Raw genomic sequence first — 19,670 nt, 5'->3', positions numbered from 1 at the left:
TATTGTTAGTCATATCCATCATCTTTTGAACCTAATAATTTGACTTAGCGTTCTACACAAACAAGTATTGTGGATGAGTTTCCTTTGGTTAGTCATTCCTCCCTTGCTAAGATTTGTTTTCATTTTGTGAACTTCCATAATTCCTCCAGACAGGAATAAGCATTGTTTTTGTTTGACAGAAGTAAGGGGCTTGTTTAAATTAATGGAATATATATTTGTCACGGGCTGGTGGAAGATAAACTTTGTGTTGGAGGTCAGACCCAGGCCACACCAGTTCACATGATTCTGAACGGTTTGGCAACGGAAGGGAGCTTGCTAAGATAGGCAGTTTTAAGACTGCGCACTTCCTAAAAATGATGTCTTAGCTTCAGATTTTCTGATTGTCAAAGGTTATATTTAGTTGACTGTTGTTTTTAGATCATGGAAGACTTGCCCTTTTTATAGCTAGTTTAAGTGGTAGGTGTATTCCTTCCTATTTGGTTAGCAGACACTAATGTCTATTCCGTTTAGCACATAAAGTCTTTATAACAAAACCTAGTAAGGGACCCTGGTGGGGTGATCCTTTGAGTAAAATCAAGTCCTGTATAGAAACCTGGAAACCCCAAGTTCCAGCATCAGACTCTGAGTTCCTCGGACTACCGTTGCCTCTATGTCCCAGCTGTACTCCCTGCTAGTGAAGGTTTACTGTGGTCAAATAACCGCTCATCTGTCTGTACTAGTCAGTTTTCCTTAGCCAGCAGGTTGGCAGGTCTTTGGGTGAGCGTTGAGTGGCACAGAATACGGATAGCAGCAGAATAATCCATTGATCAGTGTTTTCCTTATATGGTTTGGATGCTGTCTTGGGTATGTGCAGTAAGGGCTGGTATTAATAATTTCTATATTAGACACCTGAAGTAGAGCAGGGACATAGTGTTGGGGCTGCAGGTGGAGACTCGCTGGCCCGCCTGTTGGCCATCACTGGTCTAGGTAGACCTTCAGTACACTATAACACTGTTTAAACGGTATATACTGAACTTGGTTATTGTGCGGTTGGTTTTTGTTATATATTTTTTTTCTTTATAGTTTTCAAGGTCTCAGTGAATATGTCTAGGTGGTAATAATAGCATTCAGTAGACATAGTTTTAATATCTGGGACTGTCCCTGGAAATCCAGGCTAATGGCAGCTATGTACGAACAACAGATGAGAACCTAGTACCTAGAGGACTTGCTGTGTCATGCTATTGTTAGGACTGTGACAAGACCTGTTCTGTGCTGCTTCATTCAATATGGGGGCTGATCTATTTAAACTAGATGGTTTACTTATATACACTTTTATATGGTGCACTTTCAAAGCACAATCGAAATATACGCACAATGCAGATGTAGCACAAGCCTTTTACTGAATCTTCTGCCATTGAGTAGCCCATAATATGACTTCTCTATGTGTAATTACAGTTCCCTGTTGTATGCCACATACTAGGCAAGAGCAACCACTAACCACTGAGAAGTAAATAAATGAGGTTACGGTAAACACCATAGTTTTTGCTGAATGACCGTTCCTGTTAGTAAATAATAAAATAAAGGTAATGCCCTTGTTAATGAATTAATCAGTAGTATTCCAGAATTGGAGGACACAAGACACAGACCACTTTAAATGTGTTACATTTACTATTGTGGTCAGTTGATTATTACTGTTATGGACCATTAGGTCATTGCTGCAATTTCTACACTGTTATAATGCTGCAAATAACACTGAAATGCTGTTAAAATCAAATGCACTCATCTCTCCAGCATAGAGGCTGACATGCAATAAAGGCTGGTTTGTAAGCCACACCCAAAATACCCTATATAGCAGACCTGGCCAACCTGGGACTCTTCAGCTGTTGTGAAACTACAAGTCCCAACATACCCTTCCATTGATCAGTTGCTAAAGCATGCTGGGACTTGTAGTTCCATGTAAGCTGGAGAGCCACAGGTTGGCCCGGCCTGCTGTATAAGCTGGATGGACAGCAGCTATTCTACCGAAGAGGCTTTCTGGGAATGGGTGATAAGTATGAAACAAAAAGGAACATGACAAGAGTTCCCAGGTTTTAGTATACGTTTGGGAGGAACCATGTAATATGCTTTTTGTAGTTTCCATTCAAAATTAAATTAACTTGAAAAACAAGCCGCACTTTATCTATATCTATACGCATCTTTAGTCTTATCATTTTATCTTTATAATTCTCCTTCTTCCATTCATGGAGCATCTTTTTCCATAAGTACCATAAAAAAGAGAAAGTATACAAAATATAGTGTAAAGGTAGGTATCCACTACTCGACAGTGAATACACTGAACGATATTGTTATAGTTCAGTCCTTCACTACACTGCACAGTGCCCACACTGAACGATATATCGTTCAGTGTAGGCACCCTCCCTCATCCACGAACAGGGTCAACCTGACGATATCGTCAGGTTGACCAGCATGTTCAGGCGATGAGCGATGTCGGCAGCGACCAGCGTGAACACGCATCGCTGGTCGTTGCCGACATTTTGCTGCCCGATTAACGAGCGCTTGAACGATAACGACGTAGTTATCGTTCAATCGCTCTGTAATCGGGTAATGGATACACACCTTAACACTGTATAGATCACGCAAACAAACTTAATATACAGTATAAGTTTACACTTTCACATAAAAAGATGTCAATAAAAATACATTTGTGGAAAGAGATGATCGCCTACCAGAACTTAAGAAATTCAGGGCACATCAACAAAGCAAGTGGCCAGATAGATATACAGTCCTCCCTACTGAAGTGTACATTGTATGTCAGTAATTACAATTCTCATTGTTTACCAGATACTTACTAGAAGAAGACTTTCCCGGAATGCGGATAGGGCCAGAACCCACCACGGATTCATTCATCGCCGTGATGTACGGAGAAAAAGAAGGCAGCATCCCAGGAAACGCATTGGTTGTTGATCCTAAAAAACCCTTTCGCAAACTCAACAGTTTTGGAAACTCCTTTCTGAACAGGTACGATCCCAGCATAATAAATATTATTTTGTTTACTTTTTCTACCTAGCATGCAAGCCATTTTTATGGAGCTATACTATATTACTATGTACCCTGCTGGTTACCAGGAGTTCCATTCGTGGGCCTCTGGCCATAACAAAATTATTTTAAAAATAAACTTTATTCTTCCTAAAAACAAATAACCATACCTATTCCAGCACTACCGGATGTGGACACAGGCTTTAATTTTTTTATTTTATGTTATTTGGCCGATCATGAGCTGTTATTATGCAGTTGTTTTCGCTTACAAGTTACAATATATAATTTTGGTGCTGTATAAGATGTAGTAACTTATTTTAAGCAAATTTCCTGCTATCCCCAAGGTAATATTAACAAAGTGTCTTTTCATATTTGATGCAGTATGTGAGATAAGTGGGGGGTGGGGTGGTTTGTTTTAGTTGCCTTTAATTGTAGTCTGTTGAAACTAATTTGCTAACTCAATAAGGAAGTTTGACGTAAGTTGGCATTTAATAGCTCACATGACACTCAGAAGAATTCTCCCCAAACTGTTATTCTGGGTGAAGGATTGTATAACGTGTGGCAGTGCTAAATGTATTATATTACAGAATAGCTGGTATAAACTGATTCAAAATGTGTTCCCTAAAAAATTATTTAGAATGTTGTTTAATTTTTTTTCTCAGGTTTACGATGATACTTAGTTGAAATGTTCTTGGCAGTACATCTTAACAAAATGGTGTCTCGCTGTCCTGTAGCTCGCTGCGTGTGTGTTCGCTTTTTCGCTATATTTGAACTCCACCCTGAAATGTTGACAGTTCAGGTTAGAAGAAGGGAATCACTTCTAGGAATCTTCCAGTTAGTTACCTTGCCAGCAGCCTAAGGGGGTCTTATTTAATTACACGCAAAGGGGGCGAGTTGTCGTTTTAACTGCGTGGAAACGTCGCCAGCGGCACCTCAACTCGCTGCCTGTTCTCACACTGGACTATTGGAGTTTTGTACGAGTCCGGAGGTATCGTAAGTGCGGCATATAGTTTCGGCATATAGTTTCACCTACTCGTTGCCATGAGTAAGTTGTGTCTAATTGAATTGACCCCTAAGACTCATTTGTGTGGGAATCTGACTATCTTTTAATAAAATTTCGGGTAATAAAAAATGGCCGCCATTATTGTTGTAACTTGACCTATTTTTGGCTCTAGTGCAGAGGTTCCCAAACATGGTCCTCAAGGTTCCCCAAAGGTTCAGCTTGACGTAATGGGTACCTCAGGCAATTTGATTTAACCACCTTTGCTCAAAACCATGGCTATCTCTAATACCTGAACTGTTAGGGAGCCTTGAGGTCAGCGTTTGGGAACCTCTGCTCTAGTGTAGTACTTATGGTTTGGCTCTAGAGTTATCTGTGGCTTTAATAAAATAGGTGTAGACAGCTGTGCTCTTCTGCAGGTGTATACTGAGAGTGACGTGAGACGCTGACTGAGCAACTGAAACATTAATTGTATTTTTGTTTTTTTATATTGGGTGTGAGGGGAGATTAGTGTTTTATACAGTTGTTCTCATTTACAAAGTATTCTATTCATTGGTAAGCAGGTCGCAAGGAGTCATGTAAAGGAGAGTAATATTAATGTGTGCTTTTATTACATTAATGTACAGCATATATATAGATAGATAGATAGATAGAAAAAGGTCTGTGAGAGAGCGCCTAAGTAACTTTATAGTTTTTACTGGAGAAATAAGAAAAGGCCGTTCTGGGTAAACACTTTAAAATACTACTATTGAAGTATAAAAACATTCACATATAAAAACCTAGTAGTGTGTGTGTGAGTGTGTGTGTGTGTGTGTGTGTGTATATATATATATATATATATATATATATATGTATGTATGTGGAGGGCACCAGGAGCAAGCTGTCTGCGGATATTGGATATATATATAGATATATATATATATTATACTATACTATACTATAATTTTTTATTTTTTTTTGCTTTGGAAACTCCCTGTTTAGAAATCCAGTACTTGCCCCTATTAATATGCAAAGCAGTAATTGGTGTAGCTAGCAGGTGTCAGGTGTTGCTGTCTGTGGTTGGGATATAGTAGTTTGTTTTGTACTCAGTTTACCAGTGATGTATAATTCTGATCATTCAGAAACATTGGTAGCAACATACGGGACTTTTCAATGTCTTTGCTGAAGTGGAGACTTTTCTTTTAAAGTAACACAAATGTGTCTTAGGGTGGGCTCCAATTAACAGCAGTACAAAATACTGGCAGCATATTTACGGTTTAGCATCACAGGGATATTAATGAATATGCTGGTGGTATTTACCATAACCTACCTGTCCAGCGGTGTTTCCTGTGCTCATTGATGTCTCCTGTTGACCAGCATGCACGCCCGGCGTCTGACGACGCTCCTAGTACTGCGGCCTGGCGTGGACTCAGCCTGGACTCCTTGGCTGATGCGCAAAAGCTTTTTCTGGGTCTCCAGTGCTGGCAATGGGGACCGCACTGCTAACGCCATCTATAGAGGGTGTAAGCTAGAGGAGTGTAACACGTGGCCCTCTAGCAGCTGTGTAACTGCACATCCCAACATGCCTTGCCACAGTTTTAGAAAGTCCTAATGGGAAAACTGTGGCATGGCATGCTGGGATGTGTAGTTCCACAGCAGCTGGAGGGCAGTCACAAACAGTGGTATGCTGTGCTTACCGCTGTTTGCTGAATACAGAATGGATGTCATAACCCCTTTATCGAGTGCTAAAGGTATTTAGGAGCCCTTCATCTTGTGAAACCATTGTTTTCTGTCAGGACAGCTACAGTTACACAGATAAGCTGTAAGCAATACTACGTTATCACAAACAATTTGTTAACTGTAGCACTTACAGATCTACTGAGGTATATGTTTACTGAGCCTGTTAGAAACCGAATAGATTGGAAAATGTCTATTAAAATGGACTTCTTTCCCACAATGGAATGATAGATCCTTTGCATTCTTGCAGTAGAAACAGTAGAGTAGGCCCCTTTCCATGTTGCATGGTTAAGGCGCGCATCCACTAGACTATATTAATGAGCGATTGCATGATTACGACATCATAATCGTGCAATTGCTCATTATAATGCATGATTAATGTATGAAACGACCAGCGATGCGCGCTCCCGCTGGTCGTTTACAATATCAATTATCGCCCGAACATGTCGGTCAATCTGCCGATAACGACAGATTGGCCATGTTCGGGAATGAGGGAAGGTGCCTACACTGAACAACTAATAGTTCAGTGTAGGCACTAGAGGGGATGGGGAACGACGGTACGATTACAATGTTTAAATCCTACTGTCTTTCCCTAGTCGCCTAGTGGATGTGCGTCTTTACTTCTTCTGTGTTACATATACGGGTAACTGCAGCTCTAACCCTGGCAGAAACACCTCATTTTTCAAAATAGTCCAAAGGGAGTAATGTCGACAGTTATTATGTCGATTGGTAACTGGTCAACATTGTCAGAATGTCGACAGATGAAATGTCGACATTGTCATAATGCCAACATTAGGGTTAGGTTGCGGGGGGGGGGGGGGGCGAAGAAATACTTACCAGAACAATGGAGGATCAGAACCCTGATACGGAAGTGACAGTCACATGACCGCCGGGACCCGGATGACACCTCTGGAGCCGTCAAGATCAAGGCAAGTCACCACTGGGCCACAGGGATATAATGTCGACCCCTAAATTCTGGATATATACATTTGGAGATTGCAGCGGTCAGTGATTGGGGGGGACATGAGGCTGTGTAGAGAGACAGGGGGAGGCATGAGGCTGAGAGAGACAGGGGGAGGCATGAGGCTGAGAGAGACAGGGGGAGGCATGAGGCTGAGAGAGACAGGGGGAGGCATGAGGCTGAGAGAGACGGGGAGGCATGAGGCTGAAGAGAGACTGGGAGATATAAGGAGGCATGAGGCTGTACAGAACATTAAGGGATAGGGTTTTAGAGACACATAGGGGATGACACTATATAGTGGTCAGAATAGCTAGAGACCTAGCGAATGACTGGTCAAACATGCTACAGGTTGAGTCTCCCATATCCAAGTATTCTGAAATACGGAATATTTTCAGCATGACTGAGATAGTGAAACCTTTGCTTTATGATGGTTCAATGTACACAAACTTTGTTTAAGACACAACATTTTTAAAATAAAGTATAAAATGACCTATAGGCTTTGTGTATAATGTGTATATGAAACATAAATTAATTTAATGTATGTACACAAACATTGGCCCTCATTCAGAGCCGTTCGCTATTTGCGGTCGTTCGTTCAAAAACAAGGGGTGGCTATTCAAATGATCCGTTCGCAAATTGCAGTCTGTTCACACCTCTAAGTCTGAACGAGCGAGCAAAACATACGCTCGTTTATTTGTTAAAAACGCCCCCTGGCCGCTCGCACCATACGTCATGTCCGCTATTTATTAGATTAATCGAGTACATCGACCAGCGTATGAACTGCTCGCTATTCTTGTGGTTGGTGTTAGCTACCACAAATTTGCGAGCAGTTCTGGCTATAAAATAACCCAGTGACGTGGTCAATGACGCTGCTGTATTAATTATGCACACCCATAATACGCCCGTTTTGACCTTTAAGCACGCCTGCGTTCGGATCTCCACTCCCCATTTTCAAGCACCTTCCCCTGTTACCACCCACATACGCCTCATTCTGTCACTCAAAATAGCAGGCACTCGCTATATAGCGTACAAACGATTTTTGGCCGCACTGACTGGTTCGCGCATGCGTACTAAAAACCGTACGCATGCGCAGATGTGCAAACATCGCTCGGAACGAGCGTACTGCCGCTAACGAGCGGCTCTGAATGAGGGCCATTGTTTGAACCACAAAATTATTGAAAATATTGTATAAAATTACATTCAGGCTGTGTGTATAAGGTGTATAGAACACATAAATGCATTCTGTGTTTAGATTTGGGCCCTATTCCTAAGACATTTCAATATTGTATACAAATATTCCAAAATACGGACTATTCCGATATCCAAAATACCCTTGGTCGCAAGCATTTTGGATATGGGAGACTCAACCTGTAATTTAATAATTCAATTTTTATTGGGAAAATAGTAATACATATACACAGTGTTCTCCCCAGAAAATTTTTCCAGCCGGGTGACATCAAGAAGTAGCCGGGTGGGGGCCTTAATAATAGCAATAATAAAATGATTTAAATCCTGACCTAATAATGATTTCAACTTGAAATAACATTTTATATATTAATTCTCCTCTTCTTATTAGAGGCCCAGTCGTCTGATTATGAAAAAGTCTGTTGGATCTGGTCCTTTTTATACAGTTCCCAGATACTGTCCCCACTTGCAGGCTCCCAAAGTGCCTGGTGGTGCACCCGCAAAAAACAGCCTGGGGAGAACACTGTATACATCAGTTGCTTTGTCAATGTCTAAGGCTGATGTTACATCTGGGTACATATTTGCTAAGTCTTTTCTTTGTCACTAGAAGCTGTGAAGTGTTCTTGGAATTGTAGAATGTAGCACGTTATCTCCTCATGGTGGTCGCTGTGTGCACCGTGCTACATTCCTAGATATACTATCAGACTTTAAGGCGAACAAGTATTTGCACATTCCTAGGCTAGAGTTTGTACAATACTTTACACAGTGAGGAGTAGCCCATAGCGATCCTATCTCTTCTACAGTTTACAATATAAAAGCAAACATCTGATTGGATGATGTGTTAAACACTAGCTTTTATACACCATAACTGTTTTCGGAAGTGTCTGCTGCTACTTCCTCTGTACTGCGCTGGGTGGAGCATAGAACGTATGTGGATTCGTATCGCCTTATGCCGAAAAGATTTATGGATTTTAGGATTAGTCCTATATAATGGGTTGTAACATTCACAATCATTGATTTTTTCTACTTCAGGGTCCATAGGGTATCCACAGGATACCTTGGGGTATAGGTGTGACGTCAGTCGCAGGGCACCAAAGAGTTAAGCTTTCAGCCTCCCAGGATGCACTAGGTCCCCCTCCTATACCCCGCCCCCGGGCCAAGGCACCTCAGTTTAGTTTGGTGCCCGGCCGGAGTCGGGTGCACCTGTTGGAGTGGGGGCTAGAAGAGCCCCTGAAGCTTTTTCTTCATGCAGCTGTGGCTGCACATCTGGATGAACAGCATGGACAGTCAGTCCTGACGTCCATGCTGTCTTCCCTACACCCCGCCGGTACCAGAACGCCGGTACTGATCCGGGGATGCTGGTGGGCGTCTGGGGTCACAGCTAGCGGTGACCCCAGATGTTCCGGACCATGGCCGGATTCAAGGGGGACAGAGGTAAGCAGCGGGGTTCCGCGGTGGGTCCCCGCTGATCACATGGTCCTAAGTCCCCAGGCAGGGGGCTCCCTGGGGACTGGCTGCAGCGTGGAGCCAGGCGACCAACCTGCGCTTCCACTACCCCCTGGGACAGCGGACCGCAGCAGAGCGGTAGCGCTGCGGCGTCCCAGGGGTTAAATGCATGCCAGGGGAGCGCGCCTTCCCTGTCTCACAGCCGGCGCCTCCCCCGCTGCACACAGCCCTCTCTGCACTGTGCTGACTGGTCCTGTGTCAGCGCTCCTCCCCCAGGCCAGCTTCTCTCTGCTCCTCGGCGGCCATCTTCTCTGCAACGCATGGTGAACGCTGCTGGAAGTCTGGAAGGAAGCATCGTGGTCTGGGTCCCCCCGCATACCTCTCCTCCGCTGTGGCTCAGGTCTGTGTATGCAGCGCTGTGTCCTACCAGGCCCTGTGTCTGTGTAGTTGAGTGATCAGCGCTGTTAGTGCAGGAATTGTTATTTCTCTGCATTGTATGTGACTGTGCTAGCGCTGCCTGTAACTTTTCTTCTCTAAACTGTCAGCTTTATTACTGTCCCTGTTCTTTCTGCTAAAGCCCTTGCGGTGCGGTGCTGCAGGGTGGTCTCTCGCCTATTTAATACTTAATTGGTGAGAGAGGTCACATACGTGGTGCCATCATGTCTGAAAGTGATTTTCCCCTCCGGCTACAGTGTACCACGTGCAAAGTACCGTTAGCGGAGGGGGAGGGTAGCGCGGAGGGCCTTTGCCGGCAGTGTTTGTCCATGGCGCGGCCTATTACGGTTACAGCACCGGTACAGGAGCCGCCCTGGGCTTGTTTCGCTCAGGCGTTAACAGCTTTAGTGGGCCAGTTAGCTCCGCAGCCCGCGTTTACTCCGATGGGTTTGTCCCAGCAGTCTGTGGTGTCGTCACCCATGCAGGGGTTCCCACGACAATTGGTGGTACCCCACAGTCTCCCTATTTCCCCGCTCCCGGGTTCTCAGGAGCCAGCGTGGGTTAACTCCCTGACGAGTTCTGTACAGCACTTGTCGGATGTGTTGCAAGGGGAGTCTGTGATGCGGCCTCATAAAAGGCCGGTGGCGTCTCTGTCCGCTCCTTATGAGGATGACGAAGGGACGTCTGATGATGGGGAGATTCTGGATCCTTACGATCAGGAACCTTTCCATACTAAGGACGCTGATGCTAAGTCCAAAGTATATATTCCTGGACTTATTCGGGCGGTCCGCACAGCCTTGGTGATTGAGGACGAAGTTCCCCCAGCGGCTAAATCTAAGTATGCCTTTTTCAAAGATGTGAAGGGCGATGCCACAGTCTTTCCTCTTTCGGGTCAGTTGGTGGACCATTTAGAGGAGGCGTGGAAACAACCTGGCAAAAGATACCAGCCGCAGAGACGCCTGGCGGTGGCTTATCCGTTCGCGGATAATTATTTTGCTAAGTGTGAATCCCCTCCACAGGTGGATTCTCACGTGACCCGTCTTGTCCGTAGTGCCACATTGCCGATGCCATCCATGTCCTCCCTTAAGGATGCTACGGACCGCAAGGTAGAAATCTGCCTGAAGTCTGCTTATTCCCTTGCAGGGGGGGCAGCACGGCCGGCTATGGCCATTTGCTGGGTTGCCAGAGCGATGGAGCGCTGGGCGGATTCATTAGAGGCTTCTTTTGAATCCGACTGTCCGGCCGAACAGGCGGAGTTGATTGGCAATCTCCGTGATTCGGCCACCTACATCAACGAGGCGGCTCTAGACATTAGTACTCTGGTGTCTAGAATTTCTTCAGCAGCGGTAGCTGCTCGTCGCACCTTGTGGCTGCGATCCTGGAAGGCGGACGCAGATCCAAGAAAGGTCTGGAAGCGTTGCCGTTTACCGGAGAAGTTCTCTTCGGTCCGGATCTGGATAAGATTGTGGCCACGCTGGCGGCAGCCAAATCTGCTTGTCTCCCGTCGGCCGCTGCTCCTTCTGGTTCTGGACCATCGTCCTTTCGGTCATCTAGGGCCCAGGGCAGGCCCAAACCACAGTCGTTTCCTCGACAGGCTGGCCCTAAGAAATCGGTCAAGCCCCGGAAACAGGCATGGAGTACCAGACATCCGGCCCCCAAGCCAGATGACAAGCCTGCGGCCTGAAGGTCCGGGTCTCCCCTTGGGGGATCCCAGGGTGGGAGGCCGCCTGCTGCAGTTCTCCCGGTGTTGGTCGTTCACTACGACAGACACTTGGGTTCTGGAGGTGGTCTCTCACGGGTACGCCCTCTCCTTCCGGCACAGACCCCCGGCTCGATTCTTCACCACGGGTCTACCATCAGACCGGAACAAGGCTACGGAGCTGCGGAAGGTATTGCACACTATGCTCCAGGCTGGAGTTATAGTGCCTGTTCCATTCTCCCAGAGGGGCCAGGGTTTCTATTCAAATCTTTTTTTGGTACAGAAACCCAATGGGTCATATCGTCCGATTCTCAACCTCAAAGCACTCAACAAGTCTTTGCGGGTCCCGAAGTTTCGGATGGAGACCCTACGGTCCATCATTCTGGCGCTGGAACCTGGGGACTACTTGGTGTCATTGGACATACAGGACGCTTACCTGCATGTCCCTATTCTTTGGCGCCATCAACAGTTCCTCAGGTTCGCAATCAGCAGCGACCACTTCCAGTTTCGGGCGTTACCTTTTGGCCTGGCAACAGCACCACGTGTTTTCACCAAGGTGATGGCGGTCATGGCGGCTTCTCTGCGGCTGCAGGGAGTCCGCATGTTGCCGTATTTGGACGACCTGTTATTGGTGGCAGGATCTCCAGAGCTCCTGTTACGCCACTTGGACCTGACCATTGCACTGCTGCAACGGCACGGCTGGCTAATCAACTGGCAGAAGTCCACTCTAATCCCGTCTCGGAGGATTCTGCATCTTGGAGCCTTATTGGACTCGGGACAGCGAAGGATCTTCGTGACGGAGGACAAGATCTCTGCTTTACAGTCAAGGGTGCGCAGTTGTCTGCACAGCCGCCGGGTGTCCTTACACTCGGCGATGAGGTTACTGGGCTCCATGGTGTCGGTGTTCGACATGGTGGAATACGCCCAGTTTCACTCCAGACCTCTGCAGCACCTGATCCTGTCCAAGTGGAACGGGCTGACTCAGTCTCTGAAGTCCCAGACGATTGTGCTCACCCAGGAGGTTCGCCTGTCCCTTACGTGGTGGTTACAGACGACCCACCTCAACAAGGGACGTCCGTTCTGGGTTCCAAATTGGGTCCTGTTGACAACGGACGCCAGTCTTCGGGGCTGGGGAGCAGTTTCGGGTCCACACTTGTTCCAGGGCAGGTGGACGTCGACAGAAGCGGAGCTTCCAATAAATATCTTGGAACTCCGTGCGGTCTTCAATGCTCTCCAGCAGGCACAGCGGTTTCTCCAGGGTCGCCCGGTGCAGGTCCAGTCGGACAACGCTACCACCGTGGCCTACATAAACAGGCAAGGAGGAACTCGCAGTCGGGCGGCTCTCGTAGAGGTCTCTCGGATCCTGGTTTGGGCGGAGCGCAATCTTCCGGCCATATCAGCGGTCTTCATCCCGGGAGTGCTCAATTGGGAGGCGGACTTTCTAAGTCGCCAGGACGTTCATCCGGGGGAATGGTCCCTGCACCCGGACGTTTTTCAATTACTGGTGGACAGGTGGGGTCTTCCAGAAATCGACCTCATGGCGTCCCGGCACAACAACAAGTTGCCGGTGTACGGGTCTCGCACAAGAGACGAAGGGGCGTCTCTGGTGGATGCTCTGTCCGTCCGGTGGACGTTCCGGTTCGCATACCTGTTCCCTCCGGTCTCCCTTCTTCCACGGGTAATCCGGAAATTCAAACAGGAAGGAGGGACGCTCCTGTTGATAGCTCCCGCGTGGCCCAGACGGCACTGGTTCTCAGACCTTCAGGGTCTGTCCGTGGACATTCCTCTGCGGTTGCCGCTACGACCGGACCTTCTGTCTCAGGGTCCTTGCCTTCACCCGGACCTGACTCGGCTGTCTTTGACGGCGTGGCTGTTGAGACGGCCATGCTGAGGTCCCGGGGGTTTTCCAGCTCTGTGGTGCGTACCATGTTGCGAGCTCGGAAACCGTCTTCCGCGAGGATATACCATCGCGTGTGGCATACGTTCTTCCAGTGGTGTCGACCGAGAGGTTATGCACCGTGGGAGTTTCGTCTGTCTCGGATTCTCGCCTTCCTGCAAGCGGGACTAGATCATGGGCTTCGCCTTGCTTCTTTGAAGGTACAGGTTTCGGCCCTATCTGTCTGGTTTCACCGTAGGATTGCTACAATCCCGGATGTGCGCACCTTTATGCAGGGTGTTCTCCGCATTCAGCCGCCCTTTGTTCCACCTGTGGCGCCTTGGGATTTGGCTGTGGTCCTGAGGGCTCTCCAAGGACCGCCGTTTGAACCACTGGGCTCAGTGGATCTTAAATGGCTAACAGCTAAGACTGTTTTCCTTCTGGCCATTGCTTCGGCCAGACGTGTTTCTGAGTTAGGGGCTCTTTCTTGTAGACCCCCTTTCTTGGTTTTTTATGGGAACAGGGCAGTGCTCCGCACTCGGCCCGAGTTTCTTCCCAAAGTTGTTTCCCAGTTTCATATTAACGAGGAAATAGTTGTTCCGGCCTTTAACTCACCGGGTCTTTCCGTGGGTGAGGCCTCTTTGGATGTTGTGCGGGCCTTAAGGACTTATGTTGACCGCACTTCTTCGTTTAGGAAGTCGGACGCTTTGTTTGTCCTCTTTGGCTTCCGTAAAAAGGGTTGGCCTGCTTCAAAGCAAACTTTGGCAGCCTGGATCCGTATGGCTATTTCTGAAGCTTATCTTCATGAAGGCCTACCGGTCCCTCCTTCTCTGAAGGCTCATTCCACTAGGTCTGTGGGTCCTTCGTGGGCAGCTCGACGTGGTGCCTCGGCAGTTCAGATCTGCAAGGCTGCTACGTGGTCTTCTGTCCATACCTTCGTGAGGTATTACAGGTTTGACACCTTCGCCTCTCAGGATGCTTCCTTCGGGCGGCGGATTCTCCTTTCTGCACAGGAGCGTCCCCACCCTTAAAGGATACTGCTTTGGGACATCCCCAAGGTATCCTGTGGATACCCTATGGACCCTGAAGTAGAAAATATGAGATATGGTAAGAACTTACCCTTGTTATCTCTATTTCTACGAAGTCCATAGGGTTCCACAGGACTCCCGCCCTGTCGCACCTGTGCTGCAGATGGGCTTTGCTCTGGTCACCGGTTTTCCGTCTCCCTCTGGTGAGAATGTGATTCTTGTATGTGTCCAGATCTTTGTTCTCTCTCTTCCTTCTCCTCCTCCGGCCTATGGCTTGGTAACTAACTGAGGTGCCTTGGCCCGGGGGCGGGGTATAGGAGGGGGACCTAGTGCATCCTGGGAGGCTGAAAGCTTAACTCTTTGGTGCCCTGCGACTGACGTCACACCTATACCCCAAGGTATCCTGTGGAACCCTATGGACTTCGTAGAAATAGAGATAACAAGGGTAAGTTCTTACCATATCTCATATTATTTAATAGTATAATGGTAATAAATCTCCCAGTGTCAACAATTTGGCTGCTGTAGATACTTGACTAGTATTTTATTGGTTTTTGTAGGTTTCAATCCAGAAAAATTAGTTCCAGAAAACTCTTGTGACTGGGCATATTTCAGACCACTCATGTCTCCTCCCTGGTTCATAATGCAGCGGAGCTAGCGGTCAACTTCCTTGTACTCAGACAATGACGCCATTACTTTCTACTATGTGCAGGATACCCCCTGCCCAGAAACTGTTATAGGCAGGTTTGGTAAGGACCAGTGAGTGTTACCCAAATTGTTCTATAGGTAAAACCGGACATGCCATTGAAACCAGTAAAAGTAAAGATTGCATGCTCTAAATCCCTCACTGGTCTGGAGACCACGTGACGGAAAAATATATCCAGAATTTAGGGGTCTTGTAGATCCTGATCTCCATCCTAACATAGCATTCATATTGTAGACTAGAGCGGTACAGTGATCGCACTGTGGGCCTGATTCAGACCCACTCGCTAAGATGCATACTCTCGCTGCTGCCGATGGTATGCAGTGTATGCATTGTGCTCATGCATCGCAGTGCACGTGTGCATACCTTAGCGAAAGTTCACAATGCGTTCGCTCGCTGCACATAGACAGCCCAGCAGAGTGAGTGACAGGGGAAGCCGTTTGTAGGTGGTAACAGGGGCTGGCCATTAAAAACGGCGGAGTGGAGGTGCAAACGCAGGCGTGCCTGAGCATCTCAACGGCGTTTTAGAGGTGTGCATAATTATAAGACAGCAGCATAGTACATGTCACCTGGCTTGTTAGTACAGTGAAGTGCTCGCAGTGCTTGTGGTAGGGGTATGGTCAACCTGAAGCGCTGCGATAGCATCCGATGTACCGATGGTTGAATACACTTCCTGGACATGACGTGCACAAGTGGGCGTCTTACAACAGGCTGGTGGGTGTACACTGTGTGATTGCTCTCTAAGAAATACTGGGCGTGCTAATGCATTGCTGTGCGACAGAACTGCCTACGCAATTTGCATACACATCGTGCGAGCAGCTCTGAATCAGGCCCTGTGCTCATAATTATATGGGTCCCAAGGGACACCCTCATTTAACAAATTGGAGTCCTACAGATGTAGGGAGAGGATAATAATGGAAATACTTCTCTCTCATTGGGCTTGTAATTTGTACGTAAAATGTCGATTTTTTTTCAACATGTAAAAGATAAATATAAACATATATAGTGTAATTCAGTATAGAAAAAACACTTAAAAATATATAGTATAAAGTTTAACAACTCAGAGCAATAAAAGCATTATAGGCCATTAAAATCAGCATTGTGAAGAGGGTGTGGAGCCACGATGATGCATTCGTGCTATCATGCCCGGTCCCCAATGATGCGTCACCTGCCGGGCCACGCCTCCTTTTACAGTGACACGCCCCCCTGTGAAAGCCCGACAGCTCCCTCCCGGAAGGAGGGAGCTAAATGTCGGCAAGCATGGGTATAGTCCATCTGATGGTAATCCCATCATAAGCTTCTCACCGGAAGTGGTGAAACTGACAGACTTCCGGTTGGAGGATAAACAGAAGTTGGCCTCAACATCCGGTTTCAGTGATTGTGCACACAAATCGCGGTCCCCATGTTATGAAATTCTTTCTAAGCATATGCTCTTCCTTATCTCTCACAATTGTTTTCTAGTGGCTGTTTAACCTTTTTAACTTGTTTAACTTGTGGGTTGCATGTAGATGTATGAATATCTATTTATTGCACACTAAAGCACCTTGTTTCTCTTCTATATGTCCCCCGATGAGCCAGAGATAAGGGAGGGTGTATCCCTTTAAAGAATTTAAAATTGCTGGTGAAAGTGGGGAAATCAGGCTGTACCGCAAAAAAAAGTCAAACTGTTTTAGTGACCATAATCAAAGGGTTTGGGGTTTTTAATTTGTGTCAAATGGCTCTTAAATGCTAACAATTCTTACCTATCTATACACTCTAAAAATTTCGCTATTTAGCATTGTGAGTCGCACAAGAAATAATTGCTTTCAGACTTTGATTGTGGTTGCAAAGCACAAAAAGATATTATTCAAGAAAAAGCAGATGGTTACACGCTGTGATCTAAATACAATTAGCTCAAACAAATTACAGTCCCAAGGTACAGTCGTTACATACGCATGCGCTCTGGATCCAGATCCCTGCATCAAAGATGAAACCTCCGTCAACAGCAAAGAAAGGATGACTGCTATCTAGTTTCAGAGAGCCTGCATATGTACCCTTACAGAGATAGGCAGTACAATAGAACAGGTTGACATGATTACATTGGTTCTTCTTCCTGGTTCTTCTGTTACAGTACAGTTCATAGGTCAGTTCGTATGGTCACAGTCCAGCCTCCAACAGCTCTTTGTGTCCATTTTCCTGCTGTAGAAACAAATCTAAACTGGCTGCATTACATAGTACATTTTAATGCCTAACTCTCTATGATCCATAATTTGCAGACACATGTTGCGATTTCTTCACCAATGGAACCGGAAATCTGCAAAGACACAGTGGTTTAGAATGACACCAAACACTGTCTACTTATCATGCACTAAACCTTAGATATCAAATAACATGTATTTCACAACATTACTGATAATGAATAAAACATTAAATATTAACCTTAATGCTAGGTAACCTTTTTATGTAAGTGTGCAGAGTGTAAGTATTGGGATATTAAGCAAAGACGCTAATTAGCGTTGTGCGTCTACGTGTTTGTGAAGTACACCGTGGTACGTGTTTTGCAGGGTTGATCATATTATATGTTTATATCACTGTATGTATAATGGGGAATTTTAACATTGTTCTATTGTGTGAGAATCGCATGACGCTAAATAATAGCATCGCCGTTTGTACTTATGTGTGAGAATCGCTAAAATGGCACTGGGTGGCCATTCGCAAAATGGCGTCTTGTTGCCATTCGCAAAATGGCGTTGTGCAGATTTTTATTTTAACAGATTCAGTCTCAGCCAATTATCTGGCTTCAACAATGCATTTTTCTATAACTGAAAAATTATAGGAAGCAATATTTTTGGAGAAAAATATATGCTGTAGTTAAATTGGGGGTATAGTAAAATGGATGCAAGTATATATTTTTTTCATAAAAGTGCATTTTTTAATTTTTTTAAAAGTACACCCATCGCATGCACCTGCAATCCTAAAAACACCTGTCCCATCCATACAGCCCCCCAAAATACCTACTCCACTAGTTTAAACGCATTTTCCAACACTTTTGAATTTTTTACCCCAAAAATGATGTCAATATTGACAAAATTGAAGGTAATTAAAAAATAAATTCCCCTAATTAGTCTTTAAGGTGGGTGTCCAAGGCGTTCTGAACCAAGTCCCGACATTTTTAGCCAAAAATTAGGATTTTGCACAACTTTTCACCTGCTCTGACATGGTGAAAACTTTTTTGCGGCTTTAGCCTATGGAGATTTCGCACCTCCGAAAAGCCGTGGCTAATAGGATTGCACGATAAGCTGCATTTGTGCGAAAAGTTTCCACTTGTGCAAACTTCTTGCACAAACCCGGCTTATCATGGCTAATTGAATCCAGCCCTATCCTTATGTTATTGGTATTCGTGATGCAGCAGTCGCTGGTTCGGGTCAGTGCTGGCTGTTTGTCAATAGGTATTGCATTGTATTTTAATGCTAGAATGATGTTATGTGTTAAACTGATTGCTGTGGCTTCACTCTCATAGATACCCTGGACGGGATTCACTTCGCATCGCACTTATCGGGTACATGCCGGCGATAATATAGCCGGTATGTACCTAGAATTGTAACTAAAATCACAAAGGGCAGCTCTTGCGAAAAGAGATGTCCTTTGTGAAGAGGGGATTTCCGTGTATATGACCTTAAAGTTCCTTGTGTGTCCTGCGCATGCGCTGTGTGAGGTGCGCGCCGCAGGAGATGCTGGGAGGGATCCAATTAGATCCCTCTCAGGGACTAATACGAAGAGAAGCCCATAGGCTTCTATTGGACAACACCATCTATAGATGGCGTTGCCCACTGGGTCCAAGCTCCGGAAAGTATCGCATTCCGGAGCTTGGTACATATGAGGAATGCGGCCAGAACTCAGAAAGCAACGGTTTTTGGATTTTTGGCCGCATTTTCCCTTTAGTACATACTGCCTCGTAATTGTTATGTTTCTTGGTATATCTTGCCTTGCTTTTTGCGTGTCACGTAAAATTGAAAAAACAAATTCTTCTTATAAATTTAGCACAATTTTAAAAATATCGCATGTGGTGTAAATGGAACCTGAAGGAAAAAGGAAGAGGAACGGCAATGCACATGGAGTTTGTTGTATGATTACCTATGGTATAGTCTAGGGAATGAGATGACATAAGCAAAGCAGGGCACAACTAGGGAAGACTGGGAGGAAAGGTGCAGGTGTTATAAGAAGCTCCTCGTACATGGGATGGTCAAGACTGTATGTACACAATAATAGCATCCCGGCTGATTCCTCATGCGGGACTATTACACTAGGGCTGCATACAAATATCCGGGGTTAGATGGGGGCGAGATGAGGTGCCATTGTCAGGAGTATTCACACCATGGCACTTTGCCCTGCTCACATCCAATTGAATCGCGATCCCTGTGTGTTTGTCTCTGAATGTACATTCATTTGAATCATAATGGACCACTCTGGTATGTGAAGATAGTTTTTTAGGCAGGTAACCTCTGTGGATATTTAGCTAGATACATTTTTGTGTTGGGAGTTTATGGGTGATTGCTACATGAATGTGATTTACATAGCATGGTGGGATGGGGTATGGTGTACTCAGGTGAGGAGCAACTTCTGCGCAGAG

General features: G+C 45.9%; 1 protein-coding gene across 1 annotated transcript in view; it reads left to right on the top strand.

The window, feature by feature from the left end:
* The window catches only part of EHD4 (EH domain containing 4), a 91,090-nt gene that overhangs the window by 7,939 nt on the left and 63,481 nt on the right, over positions 1-19,670 (top strand). The window contains exon 2 of the mRNA XM_088471254.1: positions 2,821-2,997. Coding sequence (XP_088327380.1) covers positions 2,821-2,997 — 177 coding nt within the window. The remainder of the gene's footprint in view (positions 1-2,820; positions 2,998-19,670) is intronic.

The sequence above is a fragment of the Taudactylus pleione genome, unplaced genomic scaffold (assembly GCF_031769625.1).
Source record: "Taudactylus pleione unplaced genomic scaffold, aTauple2 ptg000113l, whole genome shotgun sequence".
NCBI lineage: Eukaryota > Metazoa > Chordata > Amphibia > Anura > Myobatrachidae > Taudactylus > Taudactylus pleione.
The sequence above is the reverse complement of the archived record's forward strand: the minus strand, read 5'-3'. Positions and strand labels throughout refer to the sequence as shown.